This window comes from Electrophorus electricus, chromosome 1 (assembly GCF_041902795.1).
Source record: "Electrophorus electricus isolate QZ-2024a chromosome 1, ASM4190279v1, whole genome shotgun sequence".
NCBI lineage: Eukaryota > Metazoa > Chordata > Actinopteri > Gymnotiformes > Gymnotidae > Electrophorus > Electrophorus electricus.
The window spans coordinates 38289506-38307005 of NC_137497.1; the positions used below are offsets into that span (position 1 = coordinate 38289506).

A 17500-nucleotide genomic window follows, 5' to 3' on the forward strand; every position below is an offset into this window, starting at 1 on the left:
GGCAGGCTGTGATGAACGAGACGGACCTGGCCACGCTTATCCTGAACATGCTCATCACCATGTGCTCCTACTTCCCCAGCAGGTACAATGCCATCAAACATTAATTTTAATTTTAAAATTAATTTTGTATATCCTTTTTATTTTTGACTGCTTCACCACATTCAGCAACATTTGTTTTCCTTCCACACATTTAGGTTTCTGTAGGCATATACTGTAATTTATCAATGTAAATAACAAACAAAAGCTAATATAGTAGCTACTATGCTAGTTAGGGTTCAGTTTAGTTTACAGTCAAATTAGCTTTAGGGTTCGTCTAGGGTGATGGGTGGGGTTAGGAGCTTGGTTGCAATCAAGTTAGGTTTGGTTAGAGAAATGTAGGTACTCGGAAACATTTTAGATCAGTGTTTTTGTTCTCAGATTGAGTATGGGTGTTTGTGTGGGTGTGTTCAGGGACCAGGACAATGCGATCATCAGACCTTTGCCAAAAGTGAAGAGGCTGATCAGTGACAACACTTGCCTACCCCACATTGTTCAGGTACACAACTTTATGGCTTGTTGTTATACTTATTATTGTCTGAAGCCTTTTGACCAGCAATACTCCCACTAAATTATTCAATATGTACCATTATCTGTTAGTAACATCTGAATTGACTTGCAGACAACTCTGGGGTTTGAGCAATTCCTGGTGAATTTAAAAATTTGCGAATGCCTTGCCATTTGCTCAAACGCTGACATTTCTGACCCTACTTGGGAGTAACCTTTCTGACTGTTGTGCACAGCTGCTCCTGACCTTTGACCCCATCCTGGTAGAGAAGGTGGCCAACCTGCTATATCTGGTGATGCAGGACAACCCCAACCTGCAGCGACTCTACCTCACTGGAGTTTTCTTCTTCATCATGATGTACACAGGCTCCAATGTTCTCCCTGTGGCACGGTAACACGCGTGTGCGCGCGCAGACACAGTCTTAGCATTTCTGATTCATTGTCATTTATCATCACTGCACATCTGAAGAAATGTACAATACAACAAAAACAATTCCAGTTCGTGAGACAACTAAAGCAACATCTAATGTAGTATTGTTTAGAAAATTAAAATTTGCATGTATAAATAATTTCTATGTATAAATAATGTTTGCATATATAAACTACTTTATAAACATATTTTCCCCCCCCCACCAGTTTCCTAAAGTACACTCACCTGAAGCAGGCCTTCAAATCAGAAGAGGTAAGGCGTCTCTATGGCAACAGCCCCTTTCATTAGAATTGGCTCAAGGTAGCTGGCTAAGTATAGGAGACTAATCTAGTGCTCTGAGACCTCAGGCCAGCATATTTGTCCTCTTCTGGCTTCAGTATGATATAGAAGGTTGGGGGCTCTTAAAGTCCAGGACAGAAACCTTTGGCTCCTTTACCAAACTCCTGCACTTATCTACACTTTAGACAAATCACACATCATCCTTATATAAGTCCAACATCTTGCAAAGGCTTCAGGACACAAGGTGAACCTCTGACTTGTGTGGATGTCTTTTGGGCAGGCTAAAGGTCAGGACATTGTGCAGAGAAGTGTGTTGGGACCAGCCCTGCCAGAGGCAATGGTGTGTTATCTGGAGAATTACGAGGCAGAACGCTTTTCTGAGATCTTCCTTGGAGAGTTTGATACTCCTGAGGCCATCTGGAGCAGCGAGATGAGGTACGACGCTGGCTGGCTGGCTCTGACATATGTTAATATGCATATATACACAGATTCACTCATCCTATCCATATTCATTTTCTCTCTCTCTCTCTCTCCTTCTCTCTGTGCTTCTGTCTAAAATTTCTCTCAACTTTTTTTTTTTTTTACTCCCCTCTTAATTGTTTTCCTCTCTGAGTAAATTGAGGTGTTTTTTATTTGTATTCCCCACTGATGGATTTATTGTTTCTTGTATTGGCATTTAAGCTGTTGGCCTTTTCTTTTGACTGAGACTCTCTCTTTGTGTGCTTTTGTGTGTAGGCGTCTGATGATTGAGAAGATAGCTGCTCACCTGGCCGACTTCACTCCCCGCCTGCAGAGTAACACTCGGGCTCTTTATCAGTACTGCCCCATCCCCGTGGTCAGCTTCCCTCAGCTGGACAGCGAGCTCTTCTGCAACATCTACTACCTCCGTCACCTCTGCGACTCCAACCGCTTTCCTGACTGGCCCATACGTGACCCTGTAAGTGCGCGCACACCTCATTGTGGCAAAAACTGCAGATGTGTGAACCTGATTCCCTTATTAGCTTGCATGCTTCTGAATGGCTTTGAATACAGGTGCATTCTCCAGTTCCAATGGCTTTGTATGTTGACAAGATGAGCTTGATCAATATGTATGCTGCCCTCTGCAGGTGAAACTGCTGAAGGACACTCTGGAGGCCTGGAAGCGGGAGGTAGAGAAAAAACCTCCCTCCATGTCTGTTGATGATGCCTACGAGGTGTTGAACCTCCCCACTGGACAGGGACAGTGAGTCCTCTCCTCTCTTGCTCCTGCTCCTGATCGGAGTCCCATATGGGATATTCATGTCACTCTGCCCCACTGTAACTTGCATGTTTGTTTTTAGCACTGAATCAATGATAATTTTGACACAAAAATGGCATTCCCATTCAAGTGTGTGCGTGTGTTGTGTTGTTGACAGGCACGAGGAAAGTAAAATTAGAAAAGCCTATTTCAGGCTGGCTCAGAAATACCATCCAGACAAAAACCCAGAGGGCCGGGTAGGTCCTAAAAAAGCATGTCTGCTTGTGTTCATTGTAAAATAATCTTGATGCCATTCAGACAGTAGCTGGTACATCTCTGGCACACCTAACTTGTTAAAATGGGTGTAATCTTTCTTGTAAAGCATACTGAATATTTTTTGAGAAATTCTACATGAACTATTATAATAAAATTATATTATTTGATCTAGCATTAGGAGAAGTAGTATTATTATAGATACTTAACTAGGCAACTGTGTATACATGCATACATACATACATACATACTTAACTAGGTATCTGCGCTTTTTCATGTGCAGGACATGTTTGAAAAGGTGAATAAGGCGTACGAGTTCCTGTGCACTAAATCGGCACGGATCGTGGATGGGCCGGACCCAGAGAACATAATCCTCATCCTCAAAGCTCAGAGCATCCTCTTCAACCGACACCGCCAGGGTCAGTCTCTGTAGCCTGGTGCCTCGCCACATGGGCACAAAATGTATGCTGTACACTGTATTTTGCTTGGAAGATTTAAAGAGTTCAGTGTGAATGGGTTTGGAGTTGGTGCTATGGCAATGACGTGGGTAAATCACAGTTCACTTGTTCATGCTTTTATGTGCAAATGCTTTTTGTTGCTCGTGGCTGCTGGTAATGGAGTGCTTGGTTTGAAAGTGAAATTCTCCTCTCACTCCTCTGGGCTTCTCCTTTGCCTGTCTGTCCTCAGAGCTGGAGCCTTACAAGTACGCTGGCTACCCCATGCTTATTAAGACCATCACCATGGAGACGGGCGATGAACAGCTTTTCTCCAAGACGTCCCCTCTGCTGCCGGCGGCGTCCGAGCTGGCCTTCCACACAGTGAACTGCTCTGCGCTCAACGCAGAGGAGCTCCGGCGGGAGAATGGCACCGAGGTCAGCACTGCCGTCGGCCCACAGCGGGTGCAGGGTTGTGGAGGTCCTTCGGAAAGCCCTACAGCTGGCATGGGCATTAATCTGGAGATCAGCAGTTCTCACTGTGGTTGTTATAAATTGTAGGATGATTTCCTTTAGACCTCTTTCTGCTGCTGTTGAGGGCATTATAGTCTTTACCCTGATTTTTGCAGTCACAAACATTTTGCTATAAGAAGCAATAGGCCAGCATTGCTTCGCTGGCCGTGTGATTTGTGCTAATGTGCTGCGCTTCCTCTCCTGTTCCTACCAGGTCCTGCTGGAGGCGCTGTCGCGCTGCGTGGCCGTCCTTACTGCATCTAGCAAGCCGGAGGACATGGCAGTACAGGTGAGTGGCTGCAGTTGGAGAAAAAGGATGCAATTTTGTACACAGTTTGTTAGGAAACCGATTGCTGTTCTGTGTGTACTACCAGGATCCTGAGTGAGACATAGAATTACACTTTTGGCCTCACATGGTAATTATAGAATGCATTAGCATATAATAATTTTGTGTGTGTGTGTGTTGGCAGGTGTGCGGGCACATCTGTAGGTGCTATAGTGTAGCTGCTCAGTTTGAGGAGTGCAGAGAGAAAATCATCGAGCTTCCAAACATTATCCGAGACCTTTGTCACATACTCTACTATGGCAAGGTGGGAGAACACATCTTTCACTCCAACTCACTCGCTCTCTCGCTCAATGTATATGCACACATAAGTGTGAGAGATGGTCTTTTCCTTCTTCTTTCCTTTTCCCTTATGTACCATATTTACCTTCAGAATCAAAAACTGATGGGCTAATGGTATGTTAAGTAACATGATGTCAATTTAGAAACTAGGCCAGGAAGTAATCACACTGCTGCAAAGCATTATCTGTTTATCTGCATGTTAAAAAGGCAATATATTAATGCACTTTCCCTCTATGGCACATGCATGTGCGCTCTCTCTCTCCAGGCTCTGCCACGTCTGGCCTCTGTGGCTGTGCAGTGCGTTAGCTCCTTCGCCGTGGACTTCTTCCTGCAGACACACCTGTACCACGCCGGTGCCCTCTGGCATCTGCTCGTCAACCTCTTCAGCTACGATTACACACTGGAGGAGAGCGGTGTGCAGGCCAGCCAGGACACCAACCAGCAGGAGGTGGCCAACGCCCTGGCCAGGCTCAGCCTGGTGGCCCTGGGGCGCCTGGGTGGCTACGGGACCCCCATCAGCCCTGAGGAGGGCGCCGTGCCCGAGGCAAATGGTGGCGATGGGACAGGCCCGCCGCCAGAGAACCCCACCATTCGCAAGAGCCTAGCAGCCATGCTCACGCCGTACATCGCACGCAAACTGGGCACCAGCTCGCCGGCCGAGGTGAGGAGTGGAGGAGACCTGCTTCGAAAGGCACTGGCATGGCTGGATAGCATGTGTGTGTGTGTGTGTGTGTGTGTGTGTGTGTGTGTGCGCACTGAATCTGCAATTGACTAGTTGTATCATGTTGCCCACACATGTATGTAGTTAATTAGGCCGGCATGTCGTCCTGCGTATAGATAACGTAGCGAGCGGGTACGTCTGGGTTTTCTGCAGGTGCTGAAGTTGCTGAACAGCAACTCTGAGAACCCGTATCTGATCTGGAACAACGGTACCAGGGCCGAGCTCCTGGAGTTCCTGGAGGCACAGCAGGAGAGCAACATCAAGAGGGTGAGGCTGGGGCTCGGGGGTCCGTGAACATGACGGCCTGGCCTTTCCTGAGCTTGCTAGCAAAGCCTGTCTTTCTCTCTCGTGTCTGTATAGGGTGAATGTGATAAAAGCTTTGGTGCTGAGTTTGTGTTCAGTGAGCATGGGAAGGAGCTCATCGTGGGAGAGATCTTTGTCCGTGTTTACAATGAGCAGCCTGCCTTTCCTCTGGAGGTGTGCAAGTCCACAAATACGTTATATACACACACTTTCATTACACCGTGACCCATGAGTGGTTTGTTTTAATATTTATATGTAGATTATGATGTTAGTTTTACATAATACCTTTCACATACCCAAGGTCACTTTACAATTCCAAAGAAACACAAAAAATGTAATGACATTTTTCTATTAAATTGAAGGTGTCCATTATTTCCATTTTTTATTTTTTGCTATTTTTGCTGTATTTACATTTTCCATCTCTTCCTTGCTTAAATAAACGCCCTCTCTGCCTGTCGGGGTGCCTCAGCATCCGAAGGCGTTTGCAGCCAGCCTCCTGGACTATGTGGGATCCCAGGCCCAGTATCTGCACACCCTACTGGCCATGAGCCAGACGAACAAAGTGGAATCACAACAGCATGCCCAGAGACTGCGCTGGGCCGAGATGGCCCTGGAGGCCCTGCGCAACGTCATCAGGAACAACCCGGGTAACGCATGCACATGCTTAAACACCCCTGTGCATACACAGGTTCACATACTAATTTTTGCAGAAGGATGATGGAGAAGAGGGAAATCTTTTCCTAAGCACACTTATTTGAATGAAATCCTATTTGATTTCTTTGGTCCATGTTCAATTCAGCACTTGGACTTCACCATGTGAACAGAGGTGTGGTGTTGGGTTTTTTTTTTTTTTTTTTTTTTTGTTTTTTTTGTAAAATTATTATTAATGTGTAACTCGTCTCCTTAATTAGCTATTCAACTTAAGGCATATTATTTGTTAGCTATTATTAATTATTCATATCCAGTATGAAAGGTATGTAGCAAAAAGAATGTAGAGACTGACCCCTTCAGCAGGTCCTTGTGTGTGAATAGTTGAGTCTGGGTACTCCAGCATGCCTGTGCAGGAGGGGTGATGCTGTGTGTGTGTGTGTGTGTGTGTGTGTGTGTGTGTGTGTGTGTGTGTGTGTGTGTGTGTGTGTGTTGTGGAGTAGGCTCAGAGACGGAATGCATCGGGCACTTCAAGCTGCTCTTCTCCCTGCTCAGAGTTCACGGTGCTGGCAAGGTCCAACAGCTAGCCCTGGAGGTAGACTGCTTTACACGCTACACGCACTGTAAAGACGTAATGAGCCACTACTAGTCCGAGCTGGAGCCCTATCGGATACTTTGTCTTGCTCCTGATGATGCAGCTTAGTCTACCAAACATGGCTGTGATATTGCTCTTGAAGACCATAAGCCAGATCTGGTGTGTGGCATTTGGACTAGAACTTAACTCTAGAGCAGAACTGATCTGCTGTATACCAACATGTATGATGACGCACAAACACGGAAGGCCAGTGATGTGTGCTTTGGTTTCTAGGTTGTGAACACAGTCACATCAAACCAAGAATGTGTCGGTAACATAGCCGAGTCTCTGGTGCTGGCCAATCTGTTGGTCCTGCTGCACTCCCTACCTTCCAGTAAGCCCCTCCCTCCTGTCACATGGCCACACCCACCTCAAGGGGCTGTACAGGCTCTGTCTTATTTCCAAATGTGCGTTTGTTCAGCATTTTCTGGGTTATTCCCGGAAATGCTTTGTGGCTTTTTGCAAATGTAACCAAGGTCCTTTTTGAACACGTCATGCAGGCAGGCAGCTTGTGCTGGAGACTCTCCATGCCTTGACCTCCAACACTAAAATTGTCAAAGAGGCCATGGCTAAAGGTGAGGGTGACCATATGAGTGTTGAAACATGAACACGTGTTTGTGCAGCACATGCCCCATGCTCAAGCCCCGGTCCCTCTCACTGTGCAGGTGCACTCATCTACCTGCTGGACTTGTTCTGTAACTCCACCCACCCGCAGGTGCGCACTCAGACTGCTGAGCTCTTCTCTAAGATGACCTCGGACAAGCTAGTCGGCCCCAAGGTAAGAGCCCTGACCATAGCACATGCCAGCTTCCAATAGACAAGTGCAAAGCCTGAATTGTTAGTCTGCGCTTAGGTTGCATATATAAGGGGGGATGGATTGTCCCCTGTTAGACTCCTTAATTAATGCCTTATTTGCATGTACGTATCTGCAGGCAGACTGGGTCAGGGCTTTCTAGTTCCAGTGCTGGGGAGCCAGGGCTCTACACACTTCTTTCCTTTTTACACGCATGATCGTATCATCAGTGAGAGCATTAATAGTGATGGCTGACAGATTTATGAACACTGGATTTAGGACAACTGATTTATTTACTCCACGGTACAGCGTTTAATGCTGCCTCCATGTCCTGGACAGGAGACATCAGTGCTGTTACTCTAAACTTTTAAAGTCTGCCTCTTGTCTTTCGCTTTCGCCTGCTCCTAACTCCCTCCTGCTGACTGTTCTTGGTGCGCAGGTGCGCTTGACGCTGATGCGTTTTCTGCCCGGTGTCTTCATGGACGCCATGCGAGACAACGCCGAGGCTGCCGTGCACATCTTTGAGGGGACACACGAAAACCCTGAGCTGATCTGGAATGACGCCTCTCGAGAGACTGTCTCTACTACCGTCAGAGAGATGATGCTCGAGTGAGGCGCAGCTACGCAGCACACATGCTACACAGCACACGCCTCCTCAGCTTCCTGAAAGTGCCATTGTACGGCCTTGGTGCTGGCTCAAGGCTGGCAGTGGACTTGAGAAAGAGAACTACTGATCTAGATGGATGAATGTGAATGCTGTGATGCTTTTGGAAGGCTCACTCCATCCCTCTAACTAGCATCTCTGCTCTCTTTCCTACAGCCATTTCAGGCAACAGAAGGATAATCCTGATGTAAACTGGAAGGTGAGTGGGTGCAGCTGGTTTCCCAACCTTTAAGCATGCCGATCAATGTCATGTCTTTTTTTTTTTTTTTTTTTTTTCTTTCGGCCCCCCCAGCAGTATTTTGGTACAGCAGCTAAATATGTGTATGTGCCAGTGTAGTTAAACATTTTCTTAGCTGATGTTGTGTGTTTATCAGTCTATATATTTGTTTGGTGTGTCTGTGTGCGTGTGCGTGTGCGTGTATGTGTGTGTAGCTGCCGGAGGACTTCACGGTGGCGTACGCAGCAGGGCAGGGTGAGCTGGAGGTGGGCGGTGTGTTCTTAAGGATCTTCATCACTCAGCCCGGCTGGGTGTTACGCAAGCCTCGAGAGTTCCTCGTCTCCCTGCTGGAGACCCTCACCCAGCTTCTGGAGAAAAACAACCCTAATGTGAGCCACAGCACATGCTCATATACACACTCACAAATACACGTGTACACCAATGTGTACATACACACTCACACTTTCCAGACACACATGGAGACTCACACATTCAACAGCACACACACAATCATGCTGAATTCATCTTGACTGTAGATCAGATGACTTAAAGATTGTCAAGCTACTTAACAAAAACTCCCCTCTCCTATTCAATATTTGATTCCTTTTCCTCTACTCTCCTCTCCTGTCTTACTCTGTCCTTGTGTCTCTCTCTCAGGGGGAGGCGCTGGAGATGGTCACCACAGCGGCGGTGTGCTTGTTCAGCACTCAAACTCAGCTGGCTGATCAGGTCCCTCCTCTGGGTCACCTGCCCCGCATCCTGGCAGCCCTTAACCACAAGAACAATGCCATCCCCAAGAGCTCCATCAGACTCATTCACGTGCTCTCTGAGAACGAGGTATACGCCCTCTGCTCCCTGGGCATGCAGACCCATGCAGACAATTATGGCTCTTCAGAGGCATGCTGAACATATATGTATTGTCTTTATTTTAAATGCTGCTGTACTTCAACATCACTTAAGCTTAGTTATATTTGCTTTGAAAAGTCTTTGTGCCAAAAAAAAGCTGATTTCTTTAAAAGAGTAAAAATAGTAAAAATAATAACAGTAAAAATAATATTTTCCCTTTTTATTCCTGGCATTAAGAGTAACACAGACGCTACACAAATGTGTTGGGGTGTGTGTGTGTGTGTGTGTGTGGGTGTGTGTGCGCGCACGTGCGTAGCTGTGTGTGCGTTCCATGGCTGCGCTGGAGACCATTGGGCCACTGATGACTGGGATGAAGGTCAGGGCTGATATGGCAGGATTGGCCTGTGAAGCTCTCAACCGCATGTTCCAGAGAGAGCAGACAGAGCTGGTCGCACAGGTACAAGCCCATACGCACATCTCTTATTGTGAATTTTCTGATTAAAATGTAAGATATTCTGATCTGTTTAGTTAATGTGTGTGTGTGTGTGTAGGCTCTCCGAGTAGAGCTTGTGCCATACTTACTGAAGCTGTTAGAGGGAGTGGGATTGGAGACTCTAGAGAACCCCTCAGCAACCAAAGCTCAAATCGTCAAAGCTCTCAAATCCATGACTCGCAGCCTACAGTATGGAGAACAGGTGAAGAACACATGCACAAGCAATTTCATTTCCTCATACTAATTGAACTGAATTATACATGCACACCAGCTCAGGCGCACCAAGCTGACTGTGCTTTGTCATTTTAGGTGAATGAAATACTGTCTCGTTCCTCTGTGTGGAGTGCCTTCAAAGATCAGAAACACGATCTTTTCATCTCAGATTCACAGACTGCAGGCTACCTGACAGGTGTGAATCACTTGCATGCACACGTGCGCGTGCACACACACGTATACACAGTGTGCTACCGTAAAGGTTCTATTAAATGACAAAACAAGGCTTATTTGTCTTTCTTTTGGGAGTCTTGTTTCTGAGCTCTAGAGCAGATAATCACCAGTCCAGTTGCCTTGATTTCTCTGTTCATAATATTGTTAGAGCAGGGACAATGTTAAGCTGTGGGGGGGCCCCTGCTCAGTCTCCATACCTGTCATACACTTCTGGGGACTATGAAAGCCCAGATAAAATTAGAATTGTGTATTAGCATCAGAGTTTAAATTTCATTTTTACTTTTGAATGATTTTTAAAACACCAAAACAACCATTCCACATTAAATAAATAGACACCCACATGGATTTTTGTTCTAAATGTTTTTTGGCATTGACCCAGGGTAATTCTTATCAGCAGCAAAATAGTTTCTGGTGTCTGCCTGCTCGAGCATGGATTTAGATGTGAATAAGGCTGGAGAAGAAAACTAAGATGGTATTTCTGTAAAAACAACAATGGTGGTGGGCTTTGTTGGAGGAATCCAGACCACGTATTGGAGCTAGCTGGCCCAAAGCAAACCAACCTGTTCTCTCTGCTGTACAGCACGAGAAGCCTTGATGTCGTGATCATGGCAATTGTATTCCCCCCCCCCCCACGTGCTTGCATCACACACCATGCACACACATTTCCCACTTTTACCCCAGTGCGCACACTCCTTGGCTTCCTCAACCTGACGCAGACTACTTTGCGTTCTCTTGCGTCCCCTTCTGTCTACCTCCTCCTCTATTTTTTCTTGCGCCCTTTCCCTCCTTGTCTTCTCTGCCTTCCTCAGGTGTGTCTACTCCTTCTCTCCTGGCTGCCAGCAGTCCGTTGCGGGGCGGACTCTAGGGGGCGCCCACGCGGGGACCCTCCCTATCCTCTTCTCTTTTACTTTGATGCAGGTAGACGTGGCTCCTCTAATTTCTCCACCCCTTTTCTCTTGTTCAAGCCCGTTTTCCGTTCACCTTTTTCAGTTTCCACCTCATCTCTCTCTCGTAGTATCTAGCTTCTTACACTTGGCTAGACACTTCCTGTAGCCGTTGGCACATACTTCCCCATTGTCAAGTCTTTTCCATTAGCAAGAAATCTATGCTATGTTCTCCTCGTTGGCACCCATGAACTTCAACAGCCATGTTCTAGATGTACTGCTATTATAATAAGAATCTTGTGTAGGTTTTATTAATTCCTGTTTTTTCTTATGCGCATTTTCTTTGCTTTCCAAGGTAAGGCTTAATGAAATTTCTAAACTCTTTAAGCAGCCACTCGTGTTTTTAAATACTGCTATGTGGGTAAACACTGACTTTGAAAGATGCCATTAACAGTCTATTATAATTTATATTTCAATTATAATCATTCTAACCTATTATAATATACTTTGTCTACTAATTAATATACAGCACAGAGCATGATGGTCAATTTGGTGCACAGCTGCAATAATTCAGCATTGTAGATTTTTATTAGCAGACTAGGAGACTTTTACCGGGCTTCCAACAAATTTAGAAGAACAAAGTGTTTGTCTGCTTTGTTTATAGTACTTTCCAGGAATCATTATTGGGTGGATGCCTGTGTGAATTTGTGTATGTTCAGGTCCGGGAGTAGCAGGCTATCTAACCGCAGGCACGAGTACTACGGTTATGCCCAGTGTCCCGCCGCCCGTAGACAACGACAACGGAGACCTGGGCTGAGAGACGACTGGACCCCCGAGCAGGACGGACAAGCTCCGACGGCGAGAGCACACCACTTCCCCACAAGTAGCGGCCTTCTCATCTCCACCAGGAAGACGAAGGGGGGCAAAAGAAAGATGGAAAAGGGGACGAGGAGGAATAGGAGGGGTGGACATCACTGCCCCTTGTGAGCACTGCTCGAGATGTCTGCTGCCACACTCGCCAAATGTCTGCCGTGTTCTCTCACAGCACTTGGTCTTCAGCCGTTTATTTTGTTTTCTTCCCTTTTTGTTGTCCCATTTAAATCAGCAGTTCTTTCAGTGTTAAATTCAGTTGGTTTTTTTTTTGTTGTTGTTGCTTTATTTCAAGGGACAGCAAAAAGTTTACTTTTGTAAAAAAATGTTCTTGATTTTGTGTGTGTGTGTGTGTGTGTGTGTGTGTGTGTGTTTTTTATATATATATTTATATATATATATATATATATATATATATAAAATACACAAAATACACACACACATTTTTTTTATTATTGGGAGGAGGGGGTACTAGTGGCAGCAGAGATCCAGCTTTTCCTTTCTGCCTCCATTTCTTTGTCATGGCAACCAGCTTGGATACCCAAGAGAGACCTTTTACTAGTTCCATTATTGTGGACACAAACGCTTCGTCGTCTCGACCAAATCTCTGACCATCTTGGGTTTACGAGTCCACTCCTCCATCACGCTGCAGCGCCCCAGCCCTTCTCTGTCCTTGTTTCGTACCATTACACCTACAGTGGTATGGAGGGCGAAATATAGTTGAGAAGTCAAACCTTCAATCCTGTGATGTGTGTGGGTGTGTCTGTGGGTGGGTGTCCTCCACTCTGTGATGACTGTGACGATGTCTTTTTCAGTCCCTGTTGTCTTCGTGCCATGTCTCCTGCTCCAGATCTGCCTTTTCCACGTGACCGTCACTGTCTCTCTGTCTGTCTCCACCAAAAGCCCTTTTTCCTTTCCTTTTATTTTTTCTCCCCCCAGAATGCAAAAAGCACTAGACTATTTATACCTAGTCAAGTAATGATCTTCACCAACTGAAAAATGAGCTTCTGAAAGAGGACACAAGAGAAATGATACTGATAACAAATGTATGTGAAAGACTAGTGCAATTGTGAAACTGTCTATATATGCCGTATATAAACTTTCTATATTGAATGTACATTTAAAAAAAATTAAATCTGTCGCACTTGTACATAAAATTTTAAGAATAAAAGGGAATCCACAATGCTTTCTTCTTTTCTTCAGGATCTGCGTCACTGCAAGAAATATTTTTTGGGTGTGGGTGGGTGGGCAAGCCGTTTTGTTCCCCCATTAGAAGTGTGCACCAAATCTTACATATTTTATGTTTTATACATATTTGATCTGGATTCGATATTACCCTTCACTGGTCTGTGTGTGTCGCTGTCTTGATTCTGCTTACCTACAGAAAATATTTTGTTCTTGTGCTGTTTGTGTGTGAAAGTGAGAAACACTGCACACGTACAAGGAAGGGGTGTGTGCGCTTGTGCTTGTCTACGGGAGCTGTGTGCTGGAGTATTCAGATGGTGCCCAAGCCTAATCCTGGAGAGCTCCATCTCTAGAAATTTAACAAACCTGTCCTTAATGTTCATCAGATCATGACCGGTCTGGACCCACGTTTGGTTTAGGTTGCAACTCCACTGGAACATCAGGTCATGCCTTTGAGTTTGAAAAAAGAAAGTTACATGAATGAATTCAATCAGACATTTCATTAATTAAGATTACTGTGTTAGTCTTACATGGTAATAAAAACCCTCTTGCCTAGATCAACAGTAGACTATTAAAAGAAATGGTAGAAATTTTGAAACAGCCATGGCTGTTATCCACCACGCCTGCTGGTTTTCATGTCACTACGGTACCCCTTCAAACCACAGCATGTTATCTCTTATGATAATAGACAACACTGTCTACATCCGCGGCAGAGCCGCTTTAAGGTGGTTGTGAGGCATGGTCAGAAATATCGATAGCCTATCGCAGAGCAAACTACTTTCTAAAGTTCTTCATGAATTTAAGATGATGTATAAATTATGATGCTGCGTGGTTCCCTGCATAAAGTAGAAGTATGAAATCATTAACGTGCAGCTTCTAACAACAGGCTTCTTCTATTTGAACATGAAAGTAAAACAAGTGTTTGTCATTTGGGACAAAGTTTGTGTTCGATCAGTGTTTATCAGCTGTTAGTTACTCCTTTGAATTGCATATTTCTGAAAAGCGATATTATTTTGACGTCGTGTAACACTAGTTTTTAAGAATGCACTTGACTATCAACGATCAGCGTTTCCTAGATGAATTTATTACTGGAATGAAAAACGCAGAGACCCTACTGCGCAGGCGCGCGAGGACAGTTACTTTTCCGTGTTTCCTGTTTGACGTTCTCATTCGTAAAGATGGCAGAAGTGAAGGCATATTTGACTTGTGGAGGTATATACACTGTTCATTCATTCAGCAATGGCATAGCAGTACACTTTTTGTAAATCGACATGTACAGTTATGTTTGCACATACCTTTAGATGCACCAGAAACTTCGCTCAAAGTCTTATGTGTAGCTTCCTAGTGAGCTGTGCATAATTTACAGTAGGGATAGGCACTATGGCAGCTGTCTCTAGCTAACTAGGCTATCTTAGATGTCAGTTGTGGATGCACTGATTTGTTTCTCCGAATCATTAACCTTATTTAAACTGGAAATGTTTTTCTACAGTAATCGCAACGACTTTTTTGAGTTCGGTGGTTTTCGCATTTGTCGAGGATCTCGATGACAAGTAAGTAGTTAATTTTTTAACTTCTGGTGTTAAATAGCTTTTCTTGTTCTGGCTAGTTAGCCAAGCTAGCTACATTTCGGGTCCCTGAAAAACCCCGAGGGTGATTTTTGTATTGTAAAAAAGCTGTTTCCACATCATTCATTTACGAGGCTCTGTACACCGTTGTATAATGACTTAATAGTAGGTTAGGTGTGTTTTTAGGGTAGCTAGGGATAGATAGTTTGTTTAAACATATGGCATTGTTCGTGTTTTCATTTACTGTCAGCAGCCTGTTTGTAAATCTAAACTAGTTGGATTCGAGGCGTATATTTATAAATGTATGTAGCTGGTTGTGCTAACTACATAACCCACCAGTACATGTTTTGCCTTTTTGACCCACTTAATATGTTCTTCTGCCTCGAGATTAGCTAGCTAGCTAGGTTAGCTAAGGAATGTTGAATAGAACCAGGAATAATGTGCTAACTAGCTCGGTATCTAGCTTGCTAGTCGCTATATAGCTGGCTGGCTAGATGTTTTGACTAATTAGCCAATACCACGTTTTCCAAATGTATTTTTCGACATTTGTGCACTATTACATTGTAACACATGGGTCAATTAAAGCAGAGGGGGGGAAAAAAAAGCTATGACTATGGATTTATTTATTTTTTTGCATGTAAGCGTTCTACAGTTTTTTGAGCGCATGGTTTTTTATTGGTATGTGTACCTAGTGCTTACAGCTATTTCTCAATCCCCCTTTTGTTATGTAGGTTCAAAAATAACCGAATGGACGACGTTTGGTTGGTGGACGTGAGTGTTTTCTTTTGCTACTCGCATCATGTCTGTCACTATATTGTTTCGCTGGCACATTTAGAAACTGCAAGGGGGGTTTCACGTAAAGACAAATCATGCACGCAGGATAATATGGGAGACGCTTGTCGGTGTAGTGACAAATGAGGTAGAATGGGTGAGTGAGTTTAAAGCCCTGGCCTGAACCTATCCAGCTGGCAACTTCCTGTGCTTCTGCAGTTTGTTCCCAAGTGACAGGTTTACAGTAGCCATGAAACTCCATCCAGATGTCGAGTTGATTTGGCACTTCGCTGTTATGGCAGTTAATGACTACAAGTTGCAGGACAAGTTCGTTGGCTGTTTGGACCTTTTTGGTAGCAATTTGAAGACAAATATCAATTTTTAATACTCTTGGTCAAAGTAATCTGTGAATAGCCTGCAGTTGCCCAAACTGGGCCCTTATAGTTCATTTTCAATTTTGTCATTGTAACATAACCCAGTGTGTAGTATAATAAAGTTAGTCTCATGGTGGTACGTTTTCAAAATAATGCGTCAAATTAATTTTCATGTGATACACACATTTTTTTGTCAGGCCCTGTGCACTGATTGATTAACTTGTTAGATTCCATGTTGCTATTACAGTGTCCTGTGTGTGTATATTTGTCCTGAAGTCATGTTTTCCATTGTTTGACAATTCGGGCTGCAGAGTAGCTGCGTCATGTTTGTTAACGAGCCTTGTGCGGTTTGTTGTAGTTCTATGCACCCTGGTGCGGATACTGCAAGAAACTGGAACCAATCTGGTATGAGGTGGGGGCGGAGTTAAAGAATTCTGGATCACCGGTCAGAGTAGGCAAGATGGATGCCACTGCATACTCTGGTATGTTCAAGTTGTAATTTTTTTCTTGTTCATAGGCAAGATTCATTACATTCTAGACCAGTAATGCCCACTTTTCTCAGCCTGATCTATGAACTGTAGTCGGCAAAAAAGTATAGTAGTATAATTTGGTGTATTGTCACCTGAGCAAGGAGGTTACACAAAATTTCTCATAATTTTGTGGGGCCGTTCCTCTTTAACTAGCTAATCAGGGAATCAAGCCTTCAGTGCGTTGTCACGCTTGTTCTGAATACCTGAGCCTGTACCCAGGACCAATTATGGGCTCATTTGAGGAGGGGCTCATTATTGTTGGTTTGCTTTCACACAGAAGATTACCATTTGAGCTGTGGTTTTATTACATATAGGTCATATCATCATCATGAAATGCACTGTAGTCCTTTCCCTACCTTCAAGAAACTTGGAAAGGGAAGTAGCATGATAAGTCGAAGCAGTCATATTACAAAATGAACCAATCACACGGTCCCACACGTGCAAATGGGACATTTTGGACAGAAGTCCTTCCTCAGCTATTCCAGCAAAAGCTTCTGAAGTTTTAAGAGGAGTAAATGCAAGGATATCAGTAATGCAACATCATTAGCTTTAAAATGCCTTGCCACTGCGAACGACAAAATTATGTTGGTCCGTAGGTGTTCAACAAACTGATGAGCAAGCCTTCTCTTGCTTTCTCTAGTTGATCCTTTGTGCTAATTGTAGTGGCTGTGTTAATACATTTACAAGTAGCAATTCTAGAGTGGCTGCAGGCTGCAATAGCAGTTATTATCTGAATGGTCATTTATCTCACTCTTGACAAGCATGTCTTTGATGTTTTATCTCATCTGTAGGAGATTAGTGGAAGGTCCTTAAAATGGAATGCAGTCTCTGCATCGTCCTGGAGGATTCTGAAGTGTTGAAATATAATATTAGCCACTGTTTTATTTGTAGGATGATAAGTCAGCACCAAAGGAGTTATTATTGGCTTAACAGTAGATTGTTTATGGGTCAGTGCACCTGTTCTCTGAACATGTAAATCCTAGAACTTCAGAAGCCCTTTGTTTGCACAGCTGATGAAGGACCTCTGTATGAAATGTCCTGGTTCTCTGGAAACCTTCTCTACTGCATTTGTTGTGGGTCTTTGTCTGTCTGTCTGTCTGTCTGTCTGTCTCTCGCCCTCTCTCAAAATATATATAAATATATGTGTTGGTGTACATATCTTTACACATACCTCATTACTATTACTGTCGTATTTGTGCAGGGATGTTACTGGATAATTTGCTGTTGTTTTGCGTTTGCTTA

The 17500-nt window shown here is 44.3% G+C and overlaps 2 protein-coding genes across 7 annotated transcripts in view; both read left to right on the forward strand.

The window, feature by feature from the left end:
* Positions 1-13016, forward strand: part of dnajc13 (dnaJ homolog subfamily C member 13) — a 42198-nt gene extending 29182 nt beyond the window's left edge. For 3 of the 5 annotated variants that reach the window (XM_035526302.2, XM_081718921.1, XM_035526303.2), the window contains 28 exons: positions 1-82; positions 451-535; positions 780-934; positions 1180-1225; positions 1533-1687; positions 1988-2189; positions 2359-2474; positions 2647-2725; positions 3025-3160; positions 3429-3613; positions 3903-3977; positions 4159-4278; positions 4579-4974; positions 5188-5301; positions 5395-5511; positions 5807-5984; positions 6489-6580; positions 6854-6953; positions 7120-7194; positions 7285-7397; positions 7852-8021; positions 8233-8275; positions 8509-8682; positions 8951-9130; positions 9456-9596; positions 9691-9834; positions 9942-10041; positions 11683-13016. The exon at positions 1-82 is cut by the window's left edge and continues 121 nt beyond it. In XM_035526302.2, the coding sequence (XP_035382195.1) occupies positions 1-82; positions 451-535; positions 780-934; positions 1180-1225; positions 1533-1687; positions 1988-2189; positions 2359-2474; positions 2647-2725; positions 3025-3160; positions 3429-3613; positions 3903-3977; positions 4159-4278; positions 4579-4974; positions 5188-5301; positions 5395-5511; positions 5807-5984; positions 6489-6580; positions 6854-6953; positions 7120-7194; positions 7285-7397; positions 7852-8021; positions 8233-8275; positions 8509-8682; positions 8951-9130; positions 9456-9596; positions 9691-9834; positions 9942-10041; positions 11683-11780 (3671 nt within the window). In that variant the 3' untranslated portion in view covers positions 11781-13016. Of the gene's footprint in view, positions 83-450; positions 536-779; positions 935-1179; positions 1226-1532; positions 1688-1987; positions 2190-2358; positions 2475-2646; positions 2726-3024; positions 3161-3428; positions 3614-3902; positions 3978-4158; positions 4279-4578; positions 4975-5187; positions 5302-5394; positions 5512-5806; positions 5985-6488; positions 6581-6853; positions 6954-7119; positions 7195-7284; positions 7398-7851; positions 8022-8232; positions 8276-8508; positions 8683-8950; positions 9131-9455; positions 9597-9690; positions 9835-9941; positions 10042-10888; positions 10998-11682 lie in introns of those variants that run through there. The other 2 variants (XR_004776075.2, XM_081718931.1) reach the window with 2 other exon arrangements.
* Positions 13017-14160: 1144 nt separating this feature from the next.
* The window catches only part of tmx3b (thioredoxin related transmembrane protein 3b), a 38521-nt gene continuing 35181 nt past the window's right edge, over positions 14161-17500 (forward strand). Inside the window, exons 1-4 of one of the 2 annotated variants that reach the window (XM_035526527.2) lie at positions 14161-14230; positions 14508-14568; positions 15315-15354; positions 16087-16210. In XM_035526527.2, coding sequence (XP_035382420.1) covers positions 14197-14230; positions 14508-14568; positions 15315-15354; positions 16087-16210 — 259 coding nt within the window. In that variant the 5' untranslated portion in view covers positions 14161-14196. The remainder of the gene's footprint in view (positions 14231-14507; positions 14569-15314; positions 15355-16086; positions 16211-17500) is intronic. The other variant, XM_081718940.1, reaches the window with a different exon arrangement.